This window comes from Quercus lobata, chromosome 1 (assembly GCF_001633185.2).
Source record: "Quercus lobata isolate SW786 chromosome 1, ValleyOak3.0 Primary Assembly, whole genome shotgun sequence".
Taxonomy (NCBI): domain Eukaryota; kingdom Viridiplantae; phylum Streptophyta; class Magnoliopsida; order Fagales; family Fagaceae; genus Quercus; species Quercus lobata.
This window is the reverse complement of record NC_044904.1, coordinates 25,672,985-25,698,344: the sequence shown is the minus strand read 5'-3', so window position 1 is coordinate 25,698,344 and position 25,360 is coordinate 25,672,985. Positions and strand designations below refer to the sequence as shown.

Sequence of the window (25,360 nt, the reverse complement as noted above, 5' to 3'; positions counted from 1 at the left end):
GTTTAAGGCTCCGTTTGTTTTGACTTCAAACGGAATTCAGAAATCCTTTTCCGGAAAATAGCGTGTTTGGTAGGTCCGGAAAATTAGGTCAAACTGAAAATATTTTCAGGTTGACCATAAAATAAGGCTTCTGGGGCGGAAAATCATTCCAGTCCTCATTTTCACTTCAAACATTTTCCATTCTGCTCTCTCACACGCACTTGACACACACAGAGCTCTCCAAGCTTCGATCCACACACCGAGCGAAGAAGCTCCAAGCTCCGAGCTCCAAGCCCCGATCCACACACCGAGCTCCACCATCTCCCTCACGCCAAACGCTCAAGCCCATCTCCCTCACGCAGCTGATCCTCTCCACGCACGGTGAGTTTCCCTTTTCCATTTCTCAGTCCGATCCGCTCATTTCTCTGTCCGATCACCCTTATTTCTCCGATCCACACTCTCTCATTTCATTTCTCAGTCCGATCCACACAGCTCCGATCCACACACTCACTCACCTTCGATCCACTCACCTCACCGGTCCAGCCATCCTCCCGATCCGATCTCTGAAATATATATATATATATATATTTATTTAGTTGTTTATTTATATAAATATTTATATAATTGTTTACATGTTTTTATCTATTAATTTTTGTATTATACATTGTTTATAACTGTGTATTTGTGGGTAATGTATATCAAAATTTTGGGACTTTTCTGATTGCAGGTTATTTATTAATTTTTTTCAATTATCCATTGTCGATTAAACTGTGTATTTGTGAATTATGTATATGAAATAGATGGTACACATGTTCGTGCATCTGTGCCACCTGAAATACAAGGAAGATTTCGTGGTCGCAAAGATGGAACCACGCAAAATGTGTTAGCTGCCATTAGTTTTGACTTAAAGTTCACTTATGTGTTGGCTGGATGGGAAGGCAGTGCACATGATTCACGTGTATTAAATGATGCATTTGCTAGGACAGGGGGATTTTCAATTCCCAATGGTATTACACGATTACTTCACCCTTTTGGTTTGTTAGTTTAATAAATATTATGTGTTTTCCTAAACATAGTAGTGATTTGGTTTTTTTTTTTTAATATATGTAGGTAAATTTTATCTTGGTGATGCTGGGTATGGTAATAAAAATGGAATATTGTCACCGTATCGGAGTGTACGATATCACTTGAAAGAGTTTAGTGATCGTCCTCCTGAGAATGCGCAAGAATTGTTCAACCTCCGACACTCTTCATTGAGAACTACCATTGAGCGAGGGTTTGGAGTGGTGAAAAAACGTTTTCGAGTGTTGGATGCAGAACCATATTGGTCTTTCCCAACCCAAGTGAAAGTAGTGTTAGCGTGTTGTGTGGTTCATAATCACATTATGGGGGTTGAACCAAATGACCATATTATGGAAGATGCAATGAACCAAGTAGAGCTTAGTGACCACCAACAAGAAACACAATCCCATCGGGAGTCCGTCGAAGATAGTAGATCATGGAATGCTAAGAGAGATGAGATATGCCAAGCCATGTGGTCTGATTATATCAGGAGTGGAGAGTAGTATTTTATTTAGATTTCTATGATTGTAATGTGTTTTTCCTTTTTGTTTTTTTGTAAAGACAATGTATGTAATATAGACTTTTGGTGATGTAATGAAAAAGAATTTTTAGCATTACATTGTTATTTGATGGTATTACATTGTCATTTCCATAGTTAGCATGTTCCATTCTGTTGTACACATTCATAAGCGTGGTTGTATGTGTGTTTGATTTGTTATTCATGTTCCGAGCGTAATTACTAAATGCTACTCTGACTATACTATTTTCATATGTAGTAATGTCAAAGGGGAAAGAAAAAGTTGGTGGCAGCAAGCAATTTAGGTGGCTGCCACCTATGCATGAGATGATGCTAAAGATACTTACAGAGGAGGCTGGAAAGGGCAATAAGCCCTCTAATACTTTTAGGGCCGGCTCCTTTGCTCTTGTAGCCAAGGAGATAACGGCCCATTTCGGGGTTGAGTGCCACCCTGTATTTGTGGAGAACCGGATGCGGACTCTAAGGTCCATGTGGTCAACTATTCAAGAGCTTAGAAGGAAGAGTGGATTCGGTTGGGACGAAAATCTGAAAATGATAACTTGTGACGCAAAAACATACCAAGAAGAAGTTATGGTATGGCTTCCATCTATATTTTCTTAATATAGATAATAATATATGTTTTTGCCTTTCATATGAAATTTATAGTGTCATACTTTTTAGAATTCCATTGCTTTTATAAGGTTTTCCAAACATAACTTTCATGTCACCTTACCTATGTATTATATCTATACATATCTATGCATTTTCATCTATCTATATGTGTATATGTGTCTGAGCTACAATTTTCTTTGGTAAAGAAAAGATTGATAATGTTGGGAAAGTGTGCATAGTCTTTTATATTGAATTTATGAGAGAAGTTATTATTGCATTGTTATATACGTTCTTTTCTCCCTTACAGGCACATCGGAAGCATGCCGAGTATCTGAACAAAAAAATTGAGTTTTACGATGAATTAGCGATTGTGGTGGGAAAGGACACAGCCACAGGTGGCTTTGCTAAGTCCGGAGTGGATATCGAAAATGAGCCAGATAATGGGGATACTGGGGATAGTGCAGAGTTTGTCGCAGATAATGTGGAGGAATGTGTGGTTGAAAGGGGAAGAACGCAAATGAATCATCCACCACTGGGTCGGGAATTTCCAAGTCCCGCAAAAGAGGGCGTGCAGCTTCTACTGTTGATGATAGTGTGCTGACTGATCTATCTGATCAGCTGAAGGAAATAGCTGGCGCTCTGAAAGAAATTAATCGGGGCCCGGTAGATTATACAACTTTGTATAATGAGGTAATGGCTATGATGGCGGAGGGATATAGCGAAGATATGCTCGCTACTGCCTTCGACCATCTTTGTGAGAATGAGAAGACGGCACGTGGATTTTTAGCCAAGAATGCTAGGTTGAGGAAGCTATGGTTAGATGGTTATTTTTTCTCACAAATTTGATTTGCTTATTTCATGTTGACTGCGATGGTAGATTTAGGAATTAACTTATGTTGTAGTATTAATATTGACCTATCAATGTATTATATATGTACTCTTTTGTATTATTGGGACGATATAATTGCCCAAATTATATATTTGTACTGTTCAGATACCACAAATAGGTATCATTTTTGTATGTCATTGAGGTGTAATGCCAATGGTGAACGATTGATGTGGCTGTTTTTATATAAATATTATGGGTTTTTATATAAATATTATGGGTATATTCGAATGATTATGTTTGATGTTATAATTTTCCGTAAAGTATTGTTACAGATATGTATAGGGAATGCAGGTTCTTGAATTTTATCTATAAAGAGTAAAATATAGTTTCAAACTAGTTATTTTTAAGCTCTAACTCCAGCTCGATTATGTTGATCCAAATTATTTTCCGTAAAGTATTTTCCGAACCAAACATGGGAAAACGTTTTCCGTAAAGTATTTTCCGTAAAGTATTTTCCGTAAAATATTTGGACGAATCAAACACCGGAATTAAATTTCCGTAAAACGATTTCCGTAAAATATTTGGACGAATCAAACACCGGAATTGATTTTCCGTAAAACGATTTCCGAAACAGCCAAACACCCAAATACATTTTCCTTTTCCGGAAATTAGCATTTCCAGCAACCAAACACAGCCTAAGATGCAAAGTGTAATCGGAAGTATAAATTAGGGTGGTAAAATGTAATTTGTCCTTTGTTTTTATAAAATTGATAAGAAGAAGGACAATTAGATTTTTTCATGTGGTGTCATATTTTTCCATCTAAGTGAACACTGAACTTAACGTTGGCATACAAAGTGTAACAATAGTCATAGTTTAAGGGTATAAAATATGCATTCGAAAAGTTTAAGATGCAAAGTATAATCAGTTGTATAGTTTAGAATGATAAAATGTAATTTCTTCTAAAAAAATTTCTTATTCTAAAATAGACAAATAAATTTACACGAATTAATGGAAATGCTCTCACGGTCCCTACCTGCTATACGGCAGTACCTAAACTTCAACAAAGATTAGAGGGGAAAAAGAAAATAGAAAAGAAAATAAGAAGCAACCACTTGACATGATTTAAATTGGAGTTAGCTGGGTTGAAGTGCTAAGAGAATCTTGTGGGTAGGTGGAACTTGGAAGATTGATTATTCTAACCCACGGGACCCTTATTAGTGGTTTAGAATCACTAAGGCAAGAGTAATATTAGTAGTTACTTTTGGAGTATGGACTATGGAGTATAGTGATGCGGTGTCACTTCTTTCATATTCAGAATGGATCCTATGACATTTTCAAGTGGCGTTAGATGAAGATAGACAGAAGCAGACACTTCCAAGTGGCGCTAGATAAAGACAAGATAGGTTGCATATCGGACTCGCAACTCACAATATCGTGTGACAATTAATGATGAGAAGTTCCTGCTGCAATTGAAATGGTAGTGGCGTTAAGTGGTAACTCATCATCTTCCACTAAGACTAACTTTTTAATTCCATTTAAATTCATCTGCAATACCTTGCTTGTCCACTCTTTATTATCTTATGAACAAGACTTAACTGTTGTTTGGATAAGTTTGGGTTATGATAGAATTTTGTTGAGTTGCTGATTGAAGAAATCAAGTGCGGATAATTTCGATGAAATTTAAAGTCACTTGACTGAATTAAACACCAAAGCAGACAGAAACTTTGCGAGTCACTTGCTCAAGCAAAATTATGTAGAATCAGAATCTGAGTTTCGCTAGAAGTGGGATATGAGTTTTGGTTGGTAATTAGTCATGTGAATAGGTATGTACGTTATTCAAGCCAAAACCATGGAATAAATATCCTAAAACTGATCAATAACAACAACAACAACAACAAAACCTTAATCCCAAAATTTTGGAGTCAATCATGAATCTTCAACATATTAGTTAGAGTTGGTCACATATATTCTTTTTGTTTGATTGTTTCATTCTATTTTATCTAAAGTCATACGCCATGTTACTTACTTAATTGACACGTTCTTTTATATTACTACTAATATGATTTTTAGTCTTCCTCCACCTTTTTTTGGTTCTCTCAACTTAGATTAACTCCCTATTTTTTTCTCAAAAAAAAAAAAAAAATCACTATTTTTTATTGGTGCATTGGTCACACTCTTTTAAACATGACCAAATCATCTTCAGTAACTCTCTCTCATCTTCTCATAAATAGGGCTACCTTCCTTCTTCTTCTTCTTCTTCTTCTTCTTTTTTATTTATTTTTATTTTTATTTTTTTTATAATAAAAATTTTCTCATTTCAAATCCTATCTTTTCGTGTATTTCTAATTATCCATTTTAATGTTCTTCTTTCAGCTACACTCATTTTATGAATATTTTGTTTTTAACCAACCCAACAATCGATACCATAGAGCATAACATTAACTTTATAAATATTCTACGATTACACAATACTCCTGATCCACTTCTCCATTTCATCTACTCTGCTCTTATCTTATGATTTACATTTTCTTCAATCTCTCAATTTTTATGAATTATTGATCCAATTTGTCGAAAGTTGTCGCCTTTTGGTATCTCTTGACCATTAAGTCTTACCACCCCTATATTTCCATTTCTATTTTTACTAAATTTACATTCCATGTACTCTATTTTAGTCTTAATCAATCAAAAGTCTTTAGATTTTAGAGTGCCTTTCCAAATTTCTAACTTGGCATTAACTTCAGTTCTAGTTTTACATCCACTAAAACTATATCATCTACAAAAAGCATACACCAAGGGACAAAGGCATAAACAAACTCACATTCTTTTATTACTAGTAAGTGAAGTATTTGTATTAGAGTCAGATGTGTTTGAATGTTTTGAGTCTACAAAATCATGACTAAATTTATTCTCAAAAAATTCAACATCTTTTGATTCCATTATAACATTAAAAATCAAGTTTAATAATCTATAAACCTTTAAAAGTTCAGCATAACATACAAACACACTATTTATTGCTCTTGGTCCTAACTTAGTCTTCTTTGCATCCATAACTCTATAAAAGACTACACACCCGGCCCATACTTTAAGATAATCAAGGTTTGATTTTCCTTTTATAAATCATATGGAGTCACTTGAATCTTCTTAGAAGAGACTATTGTGCCCATGACATATTATGAACAATGCTTCTCCCACAAATTATAGGGTAACTTTCCTCTTAAGATCATAACATTAATTAACTATGTCTACAAGAGTTCAATTTTTTCCGTTCCACCAAAACATTTTTTTTTGAGTTGTATAAGGCACTAACCTTTGATATATGATTCTATTATTCAAACAAAGGTTGAAAATTCACATAGAAAATATTCTTGACCTCTATCACTTCGAAAAGTTTTACAGTTCTTATCCTTTTGATTTTTTACTTCAATTTTATAATGTTTGAATTTGTTAAAAGATTTTTTTTCCCATTAAGTACACATGTATGTAAACTTAGAGAAATCATCAATGAATGTGATAAAATATCTTTTGTCTCCTCTAGTTAAAACACCATTGGAATGCACAAATTCTAAAATTTGCCAATTTCTATGTGACGTTGGAAATGATTTCTAAGTCATCTTAGCTTGAAAATATAAGCATAATTAGAAGCTTCTTTAATAATAATATGCTTAGTTTAAACATATTATCTGTGCCATAACTTTCTCACAAAATTCCCATTGTTAGACAAGATTAATTGGTCAAACTCTAAAAGTACCTTAATGCCCTTCTCGCTCATCAAATTGGCAGATTTTAATTTCCCCCTCCTATTACTTGAAGAATATTATTTAAGACTAATTTTTTCCTAGAACTTAATTTCAGTTCGATAAAGACTTTTCTAGTGGTTTTTTTTGCAATGTTGTGATTCCTCATATGCACTTCTTGCTCAACAATTGAATCTTCATAGTTCTTGAATTATGTCTTATCATTGCACACATGCGACATTACACCAAAATCAAACCACCAATAAAAGAGTTTGCAATAGTAGTCCTATGCACTTTTGTGATGTTAAGGACATATTTTTATGTAATTGACATATTCTTTGACAAAACGCATTTTACTTGTATTTACATAAATTTAAGTAGGTTCAAGATGATCTTTACAAGTGGTTACATTAAAGACATGAAGATTACTCAAGAACTGCTCAAGAAAAGTGCAATCTGTAGGTCTTGATACCTCCTCAACAGAAGTTCGATCTGTCAAGATTCATTGAAGCTCAACACATGTCTCAATTTATCGAGCGTATGGGAATCAAACTATAGCCATCAATGTTTTTATTCTAAAAAGCTATTTGTTTATTGGTTTGTATAATCTTTATAGGATTAGGAAAACCCAAGGTTTGTGAGTTTGTATAATCCTTATTGGACTAGGAAAGCTCAAGGTTTGTGTAAACCTATTTGAAATAGGAGAGCCCATTAAGCTCCTATTTAAAGGAGGCGGAAAAAGAAAAATCTAACCCTAGAGAGTTTTATAAGGTTTTCTTTTTGAAACCCTAGCCTTCTCCTATAGAAGAAAGAGTTCTTACTGCGTTTCTTGTACGCTTTTGGGTTCTGTAATCAAACAAAGTCTCTTGCAGCAACATTGAAGATCTTATTGGTGTTTCTATGTGAAGCTGCTGCAATTTAACTACAACAATCAAAGGGTTGCTGTGGAGTTAGTCACGTATTGGGATCTAGGTATCAATTGCTTAGTCACGTACTGGGAGCCGTGCATTGAAAGGAGATATTGTCACTACATTACAAGTCCAATTGGGTATTAAGGTAAGGGTTTAACTGTAGATTGCTATTAGGTACGAAGATTCTTTTTACTTGTAACCACTTGTTTTGATAATGGTAGATTCTTGGGAGTTGTGACTTTAAATTCACCCGGTGGGGTTTTGCCTTGGTAGTTTTCCTCATTCATAAACAAATCGCTTATGTCAAATTTATTTTTCGCTACATTTAACTTAGTTGATGATTTGTTTGTGCTACCACGCTTATTGCATATAATTGAATCTAATTAATTTCACTTGGCTAAATTAATTGACTAAGTTATCAAAGGGGTCAATATATTCTTGGCCTATCATGTGATTATCCCAATTCACATCTCACTCACCATGATCACAATTTCCTCATTCACATTGCTTTTCCTCTTCTTTCATCCCATTCTTCAAGAACCTGCATGCAGTCACAAATGTAGTGACCTTTCTTACAATAATGGGACCATGATGTATTCTATTTGCCTTTGTTGGGATTTTTATAATTATTCTTTTTATAAATATTCCTATTTCTTATTTATTTTCAAGTGCTTTTGTGCTGTACTTTAAAAATAATTAATGTTTACCTTAGAATAAGAACTGGTACCATCTCGAATTCTACTCTCTTTTTCAAAATGAAGATGTTCACCAGTTCTCTCCAAAGTAAGATCTTTAGATATATGTAGAGCATTCTTTCTATAGTTGTTCCAATTTTGTGAGAGTTTCGTAATGATTGCTCTCAATTAAAATGACTAAGGAATTTGAATTGAAAGATCACGAAGTTTATGAACTTAGATTTCAATGCATGTACTTGATATAACATAGTAGCATTATCAACAATTTTGAAGTCAAAGTCATTTTAAATGATAATTTATCTATTCCTATTTTTTGTTTTATACTTTACATCTGATGCATTCTATCCCACTTGGGGATTTAATTGTGTTAAAAAGATCATGCAAATGATTTGAAAGAGTGTTCAATATGTGTCATATATAAACTAGTTCATCTTTCTCCCATTCTGTTTTTACCTTAATTTCATTGGTATTGTAAGAACTGTTGGGATATTACACAAAGTAACGATGGAAGAACAATGTCAATACAAAAGACAAATAGAAAATATATAACTTGGAGGCATAATATCGTTTTCCTTAGAAAATATTTGTCACCACATTATTGTTGCTAAAGGGTTATCGCAAATTTGTCCTCAAAAATACAACCAAGCTATTAGGTTCTACATATAACAATTCTGAAAAATGATCACAAGGTTTGTTGTGCTTTTTTTTTTTTTTTTTAAAGTAAACATAATCTCTATTTATACCCATAGGGTTATATTTCACCAAAAAGCACGTATGAAAAATTAAAATGTTTCATAAAACTGTTCACAATGCTTGAAACTTTTTCAAACATTCAGAATAATTATCGAATATTCTGCAGAAAATTCAGTTTTACGAGTCTCGATTGATCGAGAGTTCCTTTCGATCAATCGAATGCTCTTTTCGGTCGATCGAACAGGAATTGAGCATCGATCGAACCAGGCCAAAACTCCAGAACAATTTTTCTCATCATTCTGATCGATCGAGGAAAGACTTTGGCCGATTGAAAATACTGAATTTCAAATTTTGCTTATAAAATTTCAGAACTTGAATTTTCACTTTATAAACTTTATGGAACAATATTCTCCAAACTCAAATATTATTATTACAACCTATTCATGTATATACACCTATATATACAACAAGAACTTGATTCTAGGAATGGCTTTTCGGATTTAATTTAGAAATTCTTCAATGCAATAAGTAGGAGTTACTTCTTGTCTAGCTAGCGAGTGAAATTGGTGTTATCAAATCGATCATGCTTCACTAAATCTTGATTAACCACTTTTAAAGTTGCCTTTTCAAATCCTCCTTTCACCTCTTCTCACATTCATCTTAAACTTGTTTTGAAATTATAAGGAAACAATGATAGAAGAATGAAATTGAAGTAAGCTTGGAGGTGTCAAGAATTCACTTTCTTTAGGATGACATTTGCCCTAATTCAAAGAGTTACATGCTACGTACATAGTCTGGAAAATTATGTGAAATTCATTTAAATGTTTGCAAACAATTTAGAGATACTAATGATAATGTATTTTTTAAATGGTCATCAACGAAGAGATATAACTTTTAAAACTCTATTAGAACAGTTACTAGCTGTTGGCAATAATCAATAACTATTTTGCCTGGTTTTTCTGCATAATTCTACAGAATTCAATTAATCTATTCTCAAGCAAATCGCATTTTTAATGAACCAAACAGCTAGTAATAGCTAGTAACAGAATTCAATTAAGATCACCTCCATTTACATGAATAGATTAATTGAATTCTACAAAATTCAATTAATCTTAGATTATGGTAATATTAGAAAAAATTTAATGAACCAAACACCTCAACGTAACATGAAGGTAATGTGCATCATATCATGAGCACATCATGACGAACCAAATGCATCCTAAGATTTGCTTCCAATAATTTAAATTTTAGAAATACACTGGCACAATTGGAGTCACATTCAAGGACTAAGATTCCAAAATAATGCTTAATGACATTTCAAGAAATTATTATTATTATTATTATTTTACTTTGCACAATATTATCATTATTTATTATTTTACTTTCCATAATAATATAACACTCAGATACGTTCACCATTATCTCCAAGCTTGAGAGTATTTATCTCTTCTTTGAACTTGGCCATGGCAGCTCTGGGAAATGAAACAAATATCCTAACACCACCTTTCATTGAAGGATCCACATTGCAAGAAGGCAAGAACAAACAAAAATCCACATATCCAAACATGTTCATTGGCAGGGGTATGATGTTTATTGGGTCGTTCCATCCAAAGTCTATTTCTTCCAACAGACCTAGTTGCCTCCAATCTGTTAAAACCATTGATGCACCACTAGCTTCATAATTTATATTTTGTTGTCCGAGTCTCTCCCAAACTCTTAGTGAGTGCAGGATGTAATCAGGGTTGGAAGCAACTTTTTTGCTGTCTTTTATAAGTTTCGCCACCTTTGAGAGTGGCACCTGATTAAGCTCCCCTCCCGTTAACACGACAAATACAGACGAAATGGCATTCCCATAATACCCAATTGGCAAAGGTGGATTCAATAGATTCCTTATCCCCATAGTCAAAGAGAAGAGGGTTTTCCCATCTGAGTTCAATTTTAGAGCTCTAAACCTTGATCTCCAAACATAGGCGCCAAGAACCTCAATAGTGGTGAAACCTTCATTCAAATTTCCACTCCCACATTCCTCAATCAAGCTCAGTTTCAGTCTTTTTATACTATCAGTACTTACGTAAAAGCATTCATGCAAGATGTCTGTAGTTGGCATATATGGTGAAGTTGCCAAAGAAGACTGATCCACAGGGTGGTGTAAAGGCTCCTCAGTAGGTGTTGCCACCAGTCTTTCCCTCTCCCACACAGGTTTCACCGAGGGCTCGCTCTTTCCACTTGCAAGCTCAGCCAGGGCTCGAAAGAACTGTGCTGCACCGAACCCATCACATACGGCGTGTGACAAGCCCGTCCCAATTGTGAAAACCCCCACATGAAAATTTGGTCACCATCAAGACAAGAGGGTGGTAACCTGAGTCACCTTCAGATGGAAAGTCAAAGACAAACTGCTTGGCTACTTCAACATCAACCCCATCTAAATAATGAAGAGAAGAGAGCTTGCAATTCGCAGTTGCCACTAAGAATGGTACTCCATCTGCGGTGCAATTGATTTGAAGTTTTCCATCACTGTTTTTCTTTAGCTTGCCAGCCAGAGGATAGTAATAAACCAAAGCCTTGGAGAGGGCTTCACTGATCACACAAGCTGGATCTGCTTTCCCCCTAATACTTGATGCGAAGTCATGATTATTATCATAAAAAGAATCAACATTTGATCGGTACACATAGACTGTTTGGCATAGAAGCGCAAGGCCAGGACCATTGTCAATGCTAGAAAGAGAAAGAACACCCAAAGACGTGGGTTTTGAGGGTTTAACAAGCACAACATCTTTTTTATCTAGTAAGAAGGTTGTACTGTGGTGTTTTGTCATGGAAAAAGTTAATGCAGACCTTGGGCTTTAAGAAGAGGATAAATTGATGGTTGGAATCTTGGATGAGACTAAAATATGGTAATGTGTCTCATTTATATAGCATAGCATTGAAAGGCCACATCCATCGAATATGAAAACGTATTTGTCACAAATTCCCTATAGCTAGCCAAGCAATTCAAGTTACCATCATTACAAGGTCGGTAGACTCCGTAAACCGTGGCTGAATTTCAACAAAGTAATGAAAAAAAGATCAAGCAAAAGATTTGCCAGGATTTACATTTTTATTCTTCAAGGAAAGATTTCTTTACGACCCCAACTATTACATAAAGAAGCCCATTCGGTAAGATGAATATGATGGAGAAGCCATTTTGTTGGGTCACTATGTAGTCTTATAAGAATTAAGAAATTCAACCATATTTTAATCAATTCTTAAAAATATTATTACCAAAACTAGCTACCAAACCAAAAAGAAAATAGATCAGTCACACACAACAACACTAGAATTTACTTAGAAATTAACTTTGTTCCCTAAAAGGGAAAAATTACAAGATCAATTATAAATAAATTGACTATTATAAAACCAATTTCAATATATTTTTTCTATAAATTTTATAAACACACAAGAGATTGTAACTTTGGATATCACAGTTCTTTACAATTCTCCCTGTATTTGCAATATCAAACAAAACTTTATTAGAGAAATCCCCAAGAAAAAAAAAAAAAAAAAAAAAAAAAAAAAAAAAAACTCTCTTTATATTCTTTTCTCTCTCACATGTACATAGGATTCTTTTCTTTTCTCACTCTTTGCTATGTTAATCCAAGTCTTACAAATTCTTCTTGATTTAAATGCTTTATGAAAAACCAAAACCTCTCTCTCAGTTTTATGCTCAATTCTATTGTTTGTCTCCTTTTCATATGAGAGGACAGAGGACCCTTAGATTATAGTCATCAAATTCTTTACAACATTATCATATATAAAGTTCCAATTTCTAATTATTAATGACCAAAAAATTACTAACTACTAACTTAATAAGAAAAATAATTTTCATCCATATCAAAAAATCTAAAAATAACTAAGTTAATTTTCCCTCTAAAAAACGAAAATATATAGCTCATTAAATCATAATATAGGAGTTCGGGGTAATTTGCCATGATTTACATGGGAGTTGTTGGCTAGATTTAAGAGTAAATAAAAACTTGTAACTTTTTAATGGGTACACTAGAAGCAACTTCTTATGTATTTACATCGGAGTTGTTGGCTTTGTTAAAGTAATAAGAAAATATTGTTGGTGGAAATTTTAAGATAAACATCATGAACTCCCTCTTGATGACCTAGAACCAGATAATATAGAATAATTACTAGGTGCTTTGAGAATATGATGACATGGTGCTCATTTTTCTCATATTTATGATAGATTTTACTAATTAAATTCATGATGAGATTTATCGTATATAAATGTGAAAAAAAGAAACATTATGTCATTGTGTTCTGGAAACCCTTAATAATTTTTGAATAAAATAAATTAGTAAGCTAAACCTATTTCTATTATTCAATCACGATTGACAATGATAAAAGTACACAATTTTAAATGGCACTAGATATTGGATTACATTGCTTATACATGAGACCACTATAAGTATTTGGTAGAAGATAGAATTATTGTGCATCGATCACAAATTGACACTTAAGGATATAGAAGTGAAACTGAGTGTGAATTAAACGAGTCCCTAGAGTTTTCCTATGAAGACACATTGCTTGCATTGCACTCACAATAGCGTGTGATGAAGTTGCTTCAAAAGGTTTAAAGACATCTAATCTTACCTGGTGAATATGATAACATCACAAAAATTTGTGTAATCATGTTGTTGATGACCTTTTTTTGTGTTAATGGCCTTGTGACGGCTACTAATTTATTCAATAATTTCTATTTGAATGCCATATCATTACAATGTAAAGAATTAGTCTATAACATTTTCAATACCTAAGTTAAAGAACTCCAACTTCATAACGTATGTTTCTCTATATGAAATGGGCTTCTAGCGAAGTCCAAATTACTTCACTTCTTTGATTATGTCGAATTAATTACTTCACTTCACATATTAAGACTCTCGACTAACTTTCCTTCACAAAATGAAATTTCAAACCTATGGACTAAACCTTATAGATCAGGCTTCATGACCCATGCTATGGCCTTTATGGCCCATCAATTTTCACCACACAGAATGGGCTCATAGCACATGCTACTTTCATCTACACGGGTTAGGCTCATGGCCCAATATTCTATCTATCCAAATGGGTTATTCTCATGGCCCAATTTCTCTCTCTGTCTCTCTCTCGGATTGGGTCCTACAATCAAGTGCCCTTATTCACACAAAATAGGCTATTAGTGGAAAATACCCAGCCCACATTATTTGCAAGATAAAAAAAAGTTAATGGCCTATCTCTCAAGCCGAGGTTTGTCCCCACATTATTCTCTTATGTCTAATAAAAAAGCACTTAACCTTATCCTTACTCCGAAAAGAGTTGAGATATTTGGTCAAGGCTTTGGAACATCATCATTGAGACTCTTTTACAATCTTAAAAAATGATGAGAAAGAAAAATCCTATGAAAACAGCAACAATTAGGGTTGGTATATTTACGGTTTTTTTTTTTTTTTTTTCCTTTCTCTTTTTTAATCTTTGGCATACAATTAGAATTGGTCAATTACGATACGAATAACTATATTTTTCCAAGAAATTGTAATTCGTGTGATCTTTTTGCTTTTTGGCTCCACACTAAGACCTGTTTCCGATAATTTAGATTTTAAATATGCACAACCATAATTGAAGTTATGGAAAGTGTTAAAGCTACTAAAAATTTTATTTTATAAATTTAATGTGTAAATGAATGCAATTAGTGAGTTTCAACTATTTAACAAATGAATGCTTGAATTGGTTTATTTTTAATTGGTGACACATAAATTTATAAATTCTATATAATAAAATTTGTATTATTTCTAGTATTACCTTTGAAGTTATAAGCTGAAAAATAATGCATAATTATTGTCGATTATACAACCAATACTTTATTTTTCACAAAATACAATACTTAAGCAGCAAAACCTTGAAAATTTAGTGGGTTCAAATTAATGAAAACCATCTATCCCACTTATTGTAACAAAAAGAAAAGAAAGAAAAAAAAAAAAAAAAAAAAAAAAAAAAAAAACAAAAAGAAAAGAAAGAAAAAAAAAAAAAAAAAAAAAAAAAAAACAAAACAAAACTAAAGCACAAGCACTATCACCTCCAATCTTAAGGGCACACATCTCTTCTTTGAACTTGTCCGTGGCAGCTCTGGGAAGAGAAACAAATACCCTAACCCCATCTTTCATTGAAGGACCCACATTGCTAGGAGGCAAGAACATACACTAGTCCACATACCCAAAAATGTTCATTGGCACGGGTATAATGTTAATTTCCATCGAAAATCTACTTCTTCCAACAAACCGAGTTGCCTCCAATCTGTTAAAACCATTGATGCCCCTCCACCATTAAACTTTATATTGACTTCTCTTCATCTTTCCAAAACGCCTAGTGAGTGCATGATATAATCACTTTGGAAGCAAATTTTTTTTTCTATCTTTTATGAGTTTCACCACCTTTGAGAGTGGTACTTCATTAAATTCCCCTCCCATTAACTCTACATTTGCCTCTGTAAAAGCATTCCCATAATACCCATCTGGCAAAGGTGGATTCAATAGCTTCCTTATCCCCACAATCAACCAGAACAGAATTTCCCCATCTGTGTTCAACTTTAGAGCTCTTAACCTTGATCTCCAAACATACGCGCTAACAGCCTCAATAGTGGTGAAACTTTCATTCAAAATTTCACTCCCACATTCCTTCATCAAACTTATTTTGAGTCTGTTTATACTATCACCACTTACGTAAAAGCATTCATGCAAGAGGTCTGTAGTTGGCAGATATGGTGAAGTTGCTAAAGAAGTCCTATCCACATGGAGTTGGAAAGGCTCCTCAGTAGGTGTTCCCACCAGTCTTTCTCTCTCCCACACAGGTTTCACCGTGGGCTCACTCTTTCCACATGCAAGCTCTGCCAGGGCTCGGAAGAACTGTGCTGCACCAAACCCATCACATACGGAGTGTGACAAACCCATCCCAATTGTGAAACCCCCACATGAAAATTTGGTCACTTGAAAAACAAGAGGGTGGTAACCAGAGTCACCTTCAGATGGAATATCATACACAAACTGTTTGGTTACTTCAGCATCAACCCCATCTAGATAGTGAAGAGAAGAGAGGTTGCAATTGGAAGTTGCCACTAAGAATGGCACTCCATCTCCGGTGCAATTGATTTGAAGTTTTCCAGCACTGTTTTTCTTAAGCTTGCCAGCCAGAGGATAGTAATAAACCAAAGCCTTAGAGAGAGCTTCTCTAATCACACTAGCTGGATCTGCTTGCCTGCAACAACTTGATGTGAAGTCATGATTATTATCATTAGAGGAATCAACATTTGATCGGTACACATAAACGGTGTGGGAAAGAAGTTGAAGGTTGGGATTGTTGTCAATGCTAGAAAGAGAAAGAATACATGAAGCTGTGGGTTTTGCGGGTTTTACAAGCACAAAATCTTTCCTATCAAGTGAGAAGATTGTATTATGGTGGTTTGCCATGGAAAAAGTAAGGCAAATGTGGCTATTTAAGACTAAGCTACAATATAATGTTGGACTCTTGGATGAGACTTAAAAATGTAGCACAATGCGTCAAGTTTATATAGCAATAGTATCTGCCATTGCCCATGTCCGTCGGTCCAATATAAAAATGTAAGGTTGTGATAATTTTTTCTTACCTTTAACAAAGTAGGATTTACATTGGTGTTCTCGGCTTTGATTTTAGAGTTAAGAAAAACGTGTGACATTTTTGGGATACACAACTTTCATGTTATGGATTTACAATGGAATTATTGGCTAGGTTTGGTAAGAAAATCTTGTGGGTGAAAATTGGAAGGTGTACATCAGCCCATGGAGAGTGGGGACCCAAATTGGTTTCTAATAAGGACGGCACGTAACAATGGCAGACAACTTCAAGTGGTAATAGATGAAGGTAGCATCGCTCTCACAATAGCGTGTGATCATGAGCAGGTTTGCTTGGTAATAGTTTGAAGAAATCTTACCTAGTAGCAGATTTTTTTGGCCGAAATATCGAATTCTAAAGTTTACCGATTGGTCTTTGAAGTTATAAAAATTAGCATGTAACCCGCGCAATATGCAAGATCATTTTATGAATTAGAAAACAATCAAGTAAATATAACAATACATTAAAATTCAAAATTCGTCAAGGGCATGTTGTACAGCCCCTCATTTGTCCTACTTGCAAGAATGCTATCTATAAAATACAATATCACTCCATTTAAAATCAACTCCTATTATCTTTTATAGAATTTAAAAAATGTATATCATATGTTACAATGGTGTCCATCTAGAAACAAAATATGAAGCACATAGTGAGCATCATATGTACATATCATTGAAAACACACAGGTACCAACCCAAAGCAAATTAACCACAAACTAAAGCCCTTTTATGTTGGGATGTTTAAAAAAAAAAAAAAAAAAAAATTTGGGTTTATAGAGATAAAACATAACCTTAACTCACAACACATACTTTGAAAACATTCTGTTTTTTCACTCTTCAATGAAGAGTGAAAAAACAAAATGTTTTCCCGTGTTAATATGTCAAGCTTACCACACCAATGAGCCAAGCTCATCTAAGTAAAAAAACCTTCAAATTGTTAACTGCATGCTAGATCCAAACGCAATGGACAGAGTTAGAACTTAGAATTAGTGGAGTCAAAGCCAAAAGTGAACTCTAGAACAAATTGAAAACTACCTATGCAAATTGAATCAAGATGTAATTAAGCAAATGAATTAATAGGTTGTTTGAAATTGAAACATGAGCAACAATTAACTTTAAAAACCAACCCCAAATAGCAAGCCCACCTAAAAACTGAATGCACAATTCAGTATACTTGTATAAAATTAAATATAAAAAAATAAAAATCTATAAACTTACCTAACACCAGCATCACCAATAATATCAATTGGCATACCAATCAAAATGTGCATAACCAAGCATTCTAGCCATAACAACTGGGACAATGCACTTCATCTTCATTTTAGGCCTCATCATACCCATCAACACCACACCAATACTATTAATGATTGTCCCATAAGTAGCTCTCATACCTAAAAGACCAAAAATCTAACCCAAAACAGACTAAAAAATAACACAATCCCTTCCAAAAACAAAGCAGCTACTTCTTTTTTCTCTCCTTAATTCTTGCATTTTTGTGGTTCTATTAGTCTAACTTAAACAACCTAAGATTGAAAATTGCATTAAGATTGAAAATAATATGACACAAAACATAGAAATTAGCAGAGATCAAAATACTTGCAGCAAGTAAGCTATTTAATAGAATTTGCAAATTAAAAATTTCTTAAATGAGCATTAAAACCAAATTATTCTCAAGTAGAAATTGTCCATCAAAAGAATAATGCCTGCTACAAAAAAGTTTACCATAGATATAGGATGGCAAGATGCAGAGAAAAAAGTTTCAAAAAACAAAATGCCCATTGTTCCTAATTTCCTATTTCTTTGCCAAGTTTGCATTCTATTACATATTTGAATATATATATATAAATAGAAATAAAGGGGAAAATCCATAAACTTACCATTAAATTATGATATTCATTATAATGCAATTACATGCCTCAATCACTGTGATTTGTGAACTCTTTGACCTTTACATCACAACCCCAGGAAAAATAATTAAAAAAAGAAGCCCTCAAAGAACTTGTAAACAACGAAATAAAAAGAACATAGAGAACCAAATTATAAAGAGGAGCAACATGTGATAAATAACACCTAGTATGAATTTCAAATATAATACATAGATAACTATCACAAACAAATTTATAAATGATATTAATTAGGTCTATTAACTAGATCTAGGTTAAATAAGCATCAATCATATCATAAACAGTGAAAAAGTAAAGAATACAACAGTATAATGACCCATGAAAACCAATAAAACAATCCAGTTTCAAGGTAAAAAACCTAAGGATGATTTAACCTAAACAATCCATAAGGACAACAATTCATTAAGGGGACGTTTAGTTTGCTGTGATGTGCCTTAATGTGATACACATTATGATAATGTGACATTAAATTTTTTTATTTTTTTTTATTTTTTTCTAACATTACTATAATCTAAAATTATAAAATATCTCACGTTAATCACATCATCTTCCTAAATAATGTAATGTTGTATTCTTCTATTGATATTACATTAATGTAAGATTACAATAACGTGATATTACGGTGTAATATAATATCACGGCAAACTAAACGTCCCCTAATAGAATGAAAGTTTGTACAATAAACTTAAACCTAAATCTACTGTTACCTCTTATAGTACTTACTCACGTGACTACGTGTAGTTTTGAATCCATGGACTCTTCTATATATTATGAATCTGTTGCACACAAATGCTCATGTTTGTGACTTTGAAATCTTTACTCAAAGGTTTAGATCATCAAATGTAGTTGATATAATGCAGCAACTTAACTCTATCAGTACTAGCAATTTAAATCTGATCTTCGGTAGGTGCTTATTGAGTTAGAATATTACAAAACCTTACAGATCTCACAAGAGTAACTCACAAGACTTGAAAAACATGAATTAGGGTTTCACTTGTGCACTTAGCAGTGGACTCAAACCCTAAACATTTCGCAGGTTGTTGGGCCTGATTTATAAAACTACTTCGATTGGTTGAAGGTCTCTCTCAATCGGTCGAGCTCTTCAGATTTTGAATTCTTCTTTTTGCAGCTTGTATGTTCTTGAATCCTTACTTGTATTAACTTAAGCAATGTCTAAACCTCTTTAAAGACACTAAGATCTTATACTAGACTAGTTTTTGTACTCGGTTTGCTAACATATATATAACAAATTTAGTTCTAAATATTTAGAACCTAACAATAATAGCATTTAATTGATACAAAATTTGATAAATGCATTAATATGTAGTTATATTAATTTTTTTAGTGAGAGTTGTAGTATAACTTATTAAGTTTGTAGCCAAACTTTATCATTTTATACTTTTCATAAAAGTAGTATTAAAATGTTCTTAAAATTATTTTATTAATAAATTTCCTAAGGGCACTTGTTATCAAGATTCTTCAATTTTTACTATTTGTGTAGGAAAAAAGCAACTAGTATTTAAATGTGCTTGAAAGAGCTTGCTTTTGGTGACATACTTTAGATTTTAGGCGAAACTACACTATTAGTCCCTAAAGTTTACCTTGTGAGCGCAATTAATCCCTCAAGTTTCAAGTGGGCACTATTAGTCCCTCAAGTTTTAAAATTGAGCATTATTAGTCTTTTTTTAACTACTATTAGTATTATTATTTATGTGGCTAACGGAATAATAATGTGGCATTTACAAATTGATGTGACAAATTAAGTGTCAAATGCCACGTCAACTATTTAATTATAAGGTTGCCGCATAATCTTTTAATTGATTACTATTTATTATAATGGAAAAAAATTGATTTGCTTCAGCCCCTCCCTTTCTCCTTCGCCGCTTTCAATCTCCAATTGAATCACTAGAGCACCTCAAAGCCAACAAAAATCTTGTGAAGTGAGTATTGAGTTGAAGAGATACACCTTTGAGTAGACAAAGTCTTATAAAACTAACTCTCTCTCTCTCTCTCTCTCTCATTCAAATTCATTAACCATAAATCCTTTCTTGTTAAGGGGAATAGTCTAAGATTGGGTGCAGTCATGCAGGAAACCCAACATAGATCTATGTAATAAAAGGCAATCTTGCACCCAAACTTAGATCTGTGCAATAAAAGGCAGTCGGTGATACCCACGAATGTTGGTTGGAGGAGGGGTAAATAAAAAAGGATTAAAGATTTCTAATGAAATGAATTTAAACCTTTTCATGTTAATTATAGTTATAGATCCATTGGAAACAAAGCTTAAAAGCAAAGAAACATAGAGATCTTTGGATATTAGCCACTGGTGCAGATCCATGGAGATTGGTAAATGACAGAAAGGTGTTTGTGCTGGTTGATGCGGTGGTGATGACAGCCATTTGGAATAGAGGGAAGTATGACGAACGGCGGCAACAACAGTACTCTTAGAGGCAGGGACACCCATTGGCAAAAGAGGAAGATGAAGAGAAAGTTTTGGGTGGTCACTAGAAATAATAATGACTCATATGCTAAGTTGATAACCTGGCAAATTTTCCAACGTGGCAATTACAATATATATAGACTTACACTTAGTTTGTAAAACATTTTGAAGTAAAAAGATGCTAGGTCATTGTGTTGTTAGCCACATAGGCAATAGCACTAACAGTAGTTAAAAAATTACTAACAATACTCAATTTTGAAACTTGAGAGACTAATTGTGCTCACTTGAAACTTGAGGGATTAATTGCGCTCACAAGGTAAACTTTAGGGACTAATAGTGTAGTTTCGCCTAAAATCTAAAGTATGTCACCAAAAGCAAGCTCTTTCAAGCACATTTAAACTTGAGAGACTAATTGTGCTAGCATCTATCGAGCTTGAAGAGCTGTTCTAGCCTCGTGGCTCGACAACAGCTCGACAGATAGGCATCTGTCGAGGTTTATGAAAAATAGATTTTCAGTTTTATTTTGACTCCAATCCGTAATTATGTGTTTGGGCTTTCTTTTCTCACAACCCTAGACATATAAAATGATTATTTTAAGGGCCGTCAGAGTGGACACAAGTTGCACAAATGTTGAGCAAAATTTGTTCAAGCAAATTGTGACTGAAGACAAAATTTGCCCTAGTTCATCTTTCTTGTGTAGAAGTTGCTGTGTTTGTACATCGTAGAGTTTTGTGACCAAGCATCTTCTCAATCTTCATTCTGTGATGAACTGAAGAACTTTACAGCCAACAACCTTCTCTAGTTGGTGATTGAAGTTGCGTACTGGGATCCGCGCAATTGGTTAGTCATGTACTGGGAGTCATGTATTACAAGAAGAGATTGTCATTACAGAACAAGTCCAATTGGGTATTGGGGTAAGGGTTCAACTGTAAGTTGGTATAAGGTACTGAGATTCCTTTACTTATAACCGCTTGTTGTGATAATAGTGAATTCTTAAAAGTGGTGACCTTAAAATCATCTGGTGAGGTTTTGGCTGTGTAGGTTTTTCCCATTCGTAAACAAATCACCTTGTCAATTTATTTTCCGCTGCACTTAGTTTAATTGGTAATTTGTTTGTACTATCACGCATTTGCATGTTAATTTGATTAATTAATAAACTTGGAAAATTAATCAATTAATTCATCACAAGGGGTCAATTCGTTTTTGGCCTAACATTAATTTATGTAATTTTTTATTTTTGGTTTAAGGCATTTATATCTTTGTTTTTAGATGCTTTTAATGTTTTTTAGGTTAAATTTGGTTTCTGTTATGGTTAGGTGTCAATTATGAGTTATTTTAGAATATATTTTCTTGTCTGTTAAGTTTTACGAAACCCTTAAATAGGCCCTTAAGCTGTACACATTTTTTGAACAATTATTCAATCAATAAAATTCAGACTTTTGCCTTCTTATTTTCTAGTGGATTCCAGACTCTTTCTCCTTGTGGATTCAATGAACCCTTATGGATTCGAGGTTATTTTCAGAAGCAAACGTGTTTTGTTTCTTATTTTCTAGAAGTAAACGTGTTCTGCTTCTTGACGCTTCCGCATCCTACATCAGTTGGTATCAGAGCCTTGACTTATCCTGGTTTGGTGGTTGACGTATGAGATGGTAGCAATTCTGGTGATAGAAAACTTAGTAAGTATTATGTGACGTACAGCTAACACTCACAAATATCTTTGCTAAGATGCCATTGTTGGAGCATGGAAATAATAGGGATAACTGTCGTGGAGACATAACTCACGGGAAACCTATTGATAAGCAAATTTCTATAGGCCTTGTAAAAGAATTGCAAGTTTTAATGGTTATTTTTATAGAGAAAATTTTCTTGATTGGTTACTTGATCTAGAGGATTTATTTGACTTTGATAATATTTATTATGAGAGAAAAGCTGGACTCGATTTGTATAAACTTAGTGAGTATGCCTTATGTTGGTGGGAACAAGTACAATTTGATAGAATCCGACAAGGTAAAGATAAGATTCGTTCATGGCCAAGGAGGAAAAAGATACTTGCTATCAAATTTTATCCTTTGGATTGTGAAGAAATCTTGTCGTATACAATACAAGATTATTATTGGCCAAAAAGTTCATATTTAAATTATTTGAAGAGCCATATATTCTACTACTAAAGGAAGAATTACATGTTGAAGAAAATACTTTTCTTGAAGAATATGTTGAAGTCAAATAAGAAAATATAGAGATTTTTGAGGAAATTAATGAAGGCCTTGTTATAGAAAAAGAACCTGAAATCAAGATTGTGTAGGAGATTAATGAAGACCCTATTATAGAGAAAGATCTTGAGGTCGAGATGGTAGAGACCATTAAAAAAGAAATTATAGAGGAAGTTGTCAATGATCTCAATGAAGTCAAGCTAGATGATTGCAATGTTCAAGCTCCTATTGTTTTGGTGGGAGGCACTAAAACAAAGTATCTAGATTTTAATGGGGTGGAAAGATTTGATTTGATCATTGACTCTTATTTGGTAAATATTTTCAATTGCATGAAGATCAAAGAACAAGAAGTTCAAGTTGCCCAATTGATGACTTTCGTTTGGTAAGAATACAAAGAAGATGAAGTATTCAAAGTATTTGTTCTCTTGGCATGGAAGATTTCATATTTCAACCATCAACTCGAGGACGGGTTTGTTTCAAGTGGAGGGGTCTGATGTAGGATAGAAGCTTCAAATTAATTTATGTAATTTGTTATTTTTGGTATTTTTTTTTAATGTAATTTTCGTTATTTTAGGTTTAAGGCATTTATTTCTTTGTTTTTAGGTGCTTTAAATGTTTTTTAGGTTAAATTTGGTTCTTGTTATGGCTAGGTATCAATTAGGAGTTATTTTAGAATATATTTTCTTGTTTGTTAAGTTTTATGAAACCTTTAAATAAGCCCCTAAGTCTGTACACATTTTTTGAACAATTATTCAATCAATTAAATTCAGACTTTTTCTTTCTTATTTTCTGGTGGATTTCAAACATTTTCTCCTCGTGGATTCAAGGAACCCTCATGGAATCGAGGTTATTTTCAAAAGCAAACATATTTTGTTTCTTGTTTTCTAGAAGTAGACATGTTTTGCTTCCTGATGCTTCCTCATCCTGCATCACCGACAGTACAATGCTCACCTAGGGGCCATAACTGGTCCATATGTGCAAACTGAAGCTAACCATGGTAAGGGAAAAGGGCATGAAACTATCTAATAGGTACAATATAATTGTACATAGGGCTTGAAAATTACGTGTAATTTTAGTAAAATAAAAATTATTTCATTTAGAAAGAGCCATGTCATTATTTCAATATTAGACATATAGACAAATAAACTAATGGAGGTTAACATATGCACTAATAATACTCATTTTGAAATTTCAAGTACTAATAATGCTAATTTAAAATTTCAATAAACTTTAAGTACCAATAATGTATTTTGATAATTTTTTTTCATTGGAAAATTACGTTCTCATGTGGGGGAGTTTAAACCGACCATCAACATATTAACATACATATTCCATCTTTCTTTGATACAAGAATAGCTTGGACAACAAAGGAACTCATGCTTTCATTCACCAAGCCCCTAGCCAAAAGCTCTTTTATAGCTCTTCATGCACATTATGACTCATTATATAGGTTGCCTCACTCGAATGACAACACCAAGCACAAGATCAATGTCAAGTTGAATGTCTATCCTTGGGTGAAGATTGAATGGAATCTCATCAGGAATGAAAATTTGCAATTTATTGATGATGCCAAAAAATCGTCAGTTAGTCGCACAGTCCTCACGTACTTGATACCAAACCTGCACAACACACAAAAAAGAAAAAAAAAAAAAAAAGAAAAAAGAAAAGACACAGGCCTTACAAAGAGTACCGATGTGGTACCGGCCAAATACCCTTTGAACGTAAAGTTAGAGAACTCTTCACAACTCTAGAGTGCCAGAGATGGGATAAATTATGCATACCTTTGTGAGAGAGGGTTTTGAGGGTTATATAGTAGTGTAGATTTTACCTTAATTTATTGAGGAGGAAGGTCTTTCCATAGGGGGAGAACTCTCCATCAAATTTCCAGATTTTTTCGGGATGGTCTTCCTTGTAGATGACCCTCAATTATGGTTGGGCGTAGGGTGCAAGGCTTTTCCATATCAGGATTCTTGATGAGCACTTCCAGCCATGAGGGAGCCACGTGAGTACCATACTTCCCCCTTTATTGGGTTTGTCCGCTTGGGGTCCGTCCCCTTTGTTGGGTCCATCCATATTGAGGTTCACCTAACTAAGGTTCGCTTCCTTTGG

At 33.7% G+C, this 25,360-nt stretch overlaps 2 protein-coding genes and 1 pseudogene across 3 annotated transcripts; 1 reads left to right on the top strand and 2 right to left on the bottom strand.

Annotated features, from left to right (window-relative positions):
- The first annotated feature begins 210 nt into the window (after window positions 1-210).
- LOC115990560 (L10-interacting MYB domain-containing protein-like) lies at window positions 211-3,048 on the top strand. The gene is made up of 3 exons (XM_031114402.1): window positions 211-360; window positions 1,818-2,152; window positions 2,478-3,048. Exons 2-3 carry the CDS (start codon window positions 1,820-1,822, stop codon window positions 2,769-2,771), a joined length of 627 nt encoding a protein of 208 aa, XP_030970262.1. The 5' UTR covers window positions 211-360; window positions 1,818-1,819; the 3' UTR covers window positions 2,772-3,048.
- Window positions 3,049-10,435: 7,387 nt separating this feature from the next.
- LOC115951519 lies at window positions 10,436-11,849 on the bottom strand (annotated as a pseudogene). Its single transcript, XR_004083284.1, has one exon. The product of XR_004083284.1 is annotated as a spermidine coumaroyl-CoA acyltransferase-like (transcript).
- A 3,252-nt stretch (window positions 11,850-15,101) lies between these two features.
- Window positions 15,102-16,646, bottom strand: LOC115990482 (spermidine coumaroyl-CoA acyltransferase-like). The gene has a single exon (XM_031114331.1). The coding sequence runs from the start codon at window positions 16,515-16,517 to the stop codon at window positions 15,438-15,440; it is 1,080 nt and encodes a 359-aa protein (XP_030970191.1). The 5' UTR covers window positions 16,518-16,646; the 3' UTR covers window positions 15,102-15,437.
- Between the last annotated feature and the right edge of the window lie 8,714 nt (window positions 16,647-25,360).

Coding starts and splice junctions, on each gene's coding strand:
- LOC115990482 (XM_031114331.1), bottom strand. CDS start 16,517: ATGGCAAACCACCATAATACAATCTTCTCACTTGATAGGAAAGATTTT.
- LOC115990560 (XM_031114402.1), top strand. CDS start 1,820: ATGTCAAAGGGGAAAGAAAAAGTTGGTGGCAGCAAGCAATTTAGGTGG. Junction 2,153..2,477: donor CATACCAAGAAGAAGTTATG/GTATGGCTTCCA, acceptor TCTCCCTTACAG/GCACATCGGAAGCATGCCGA.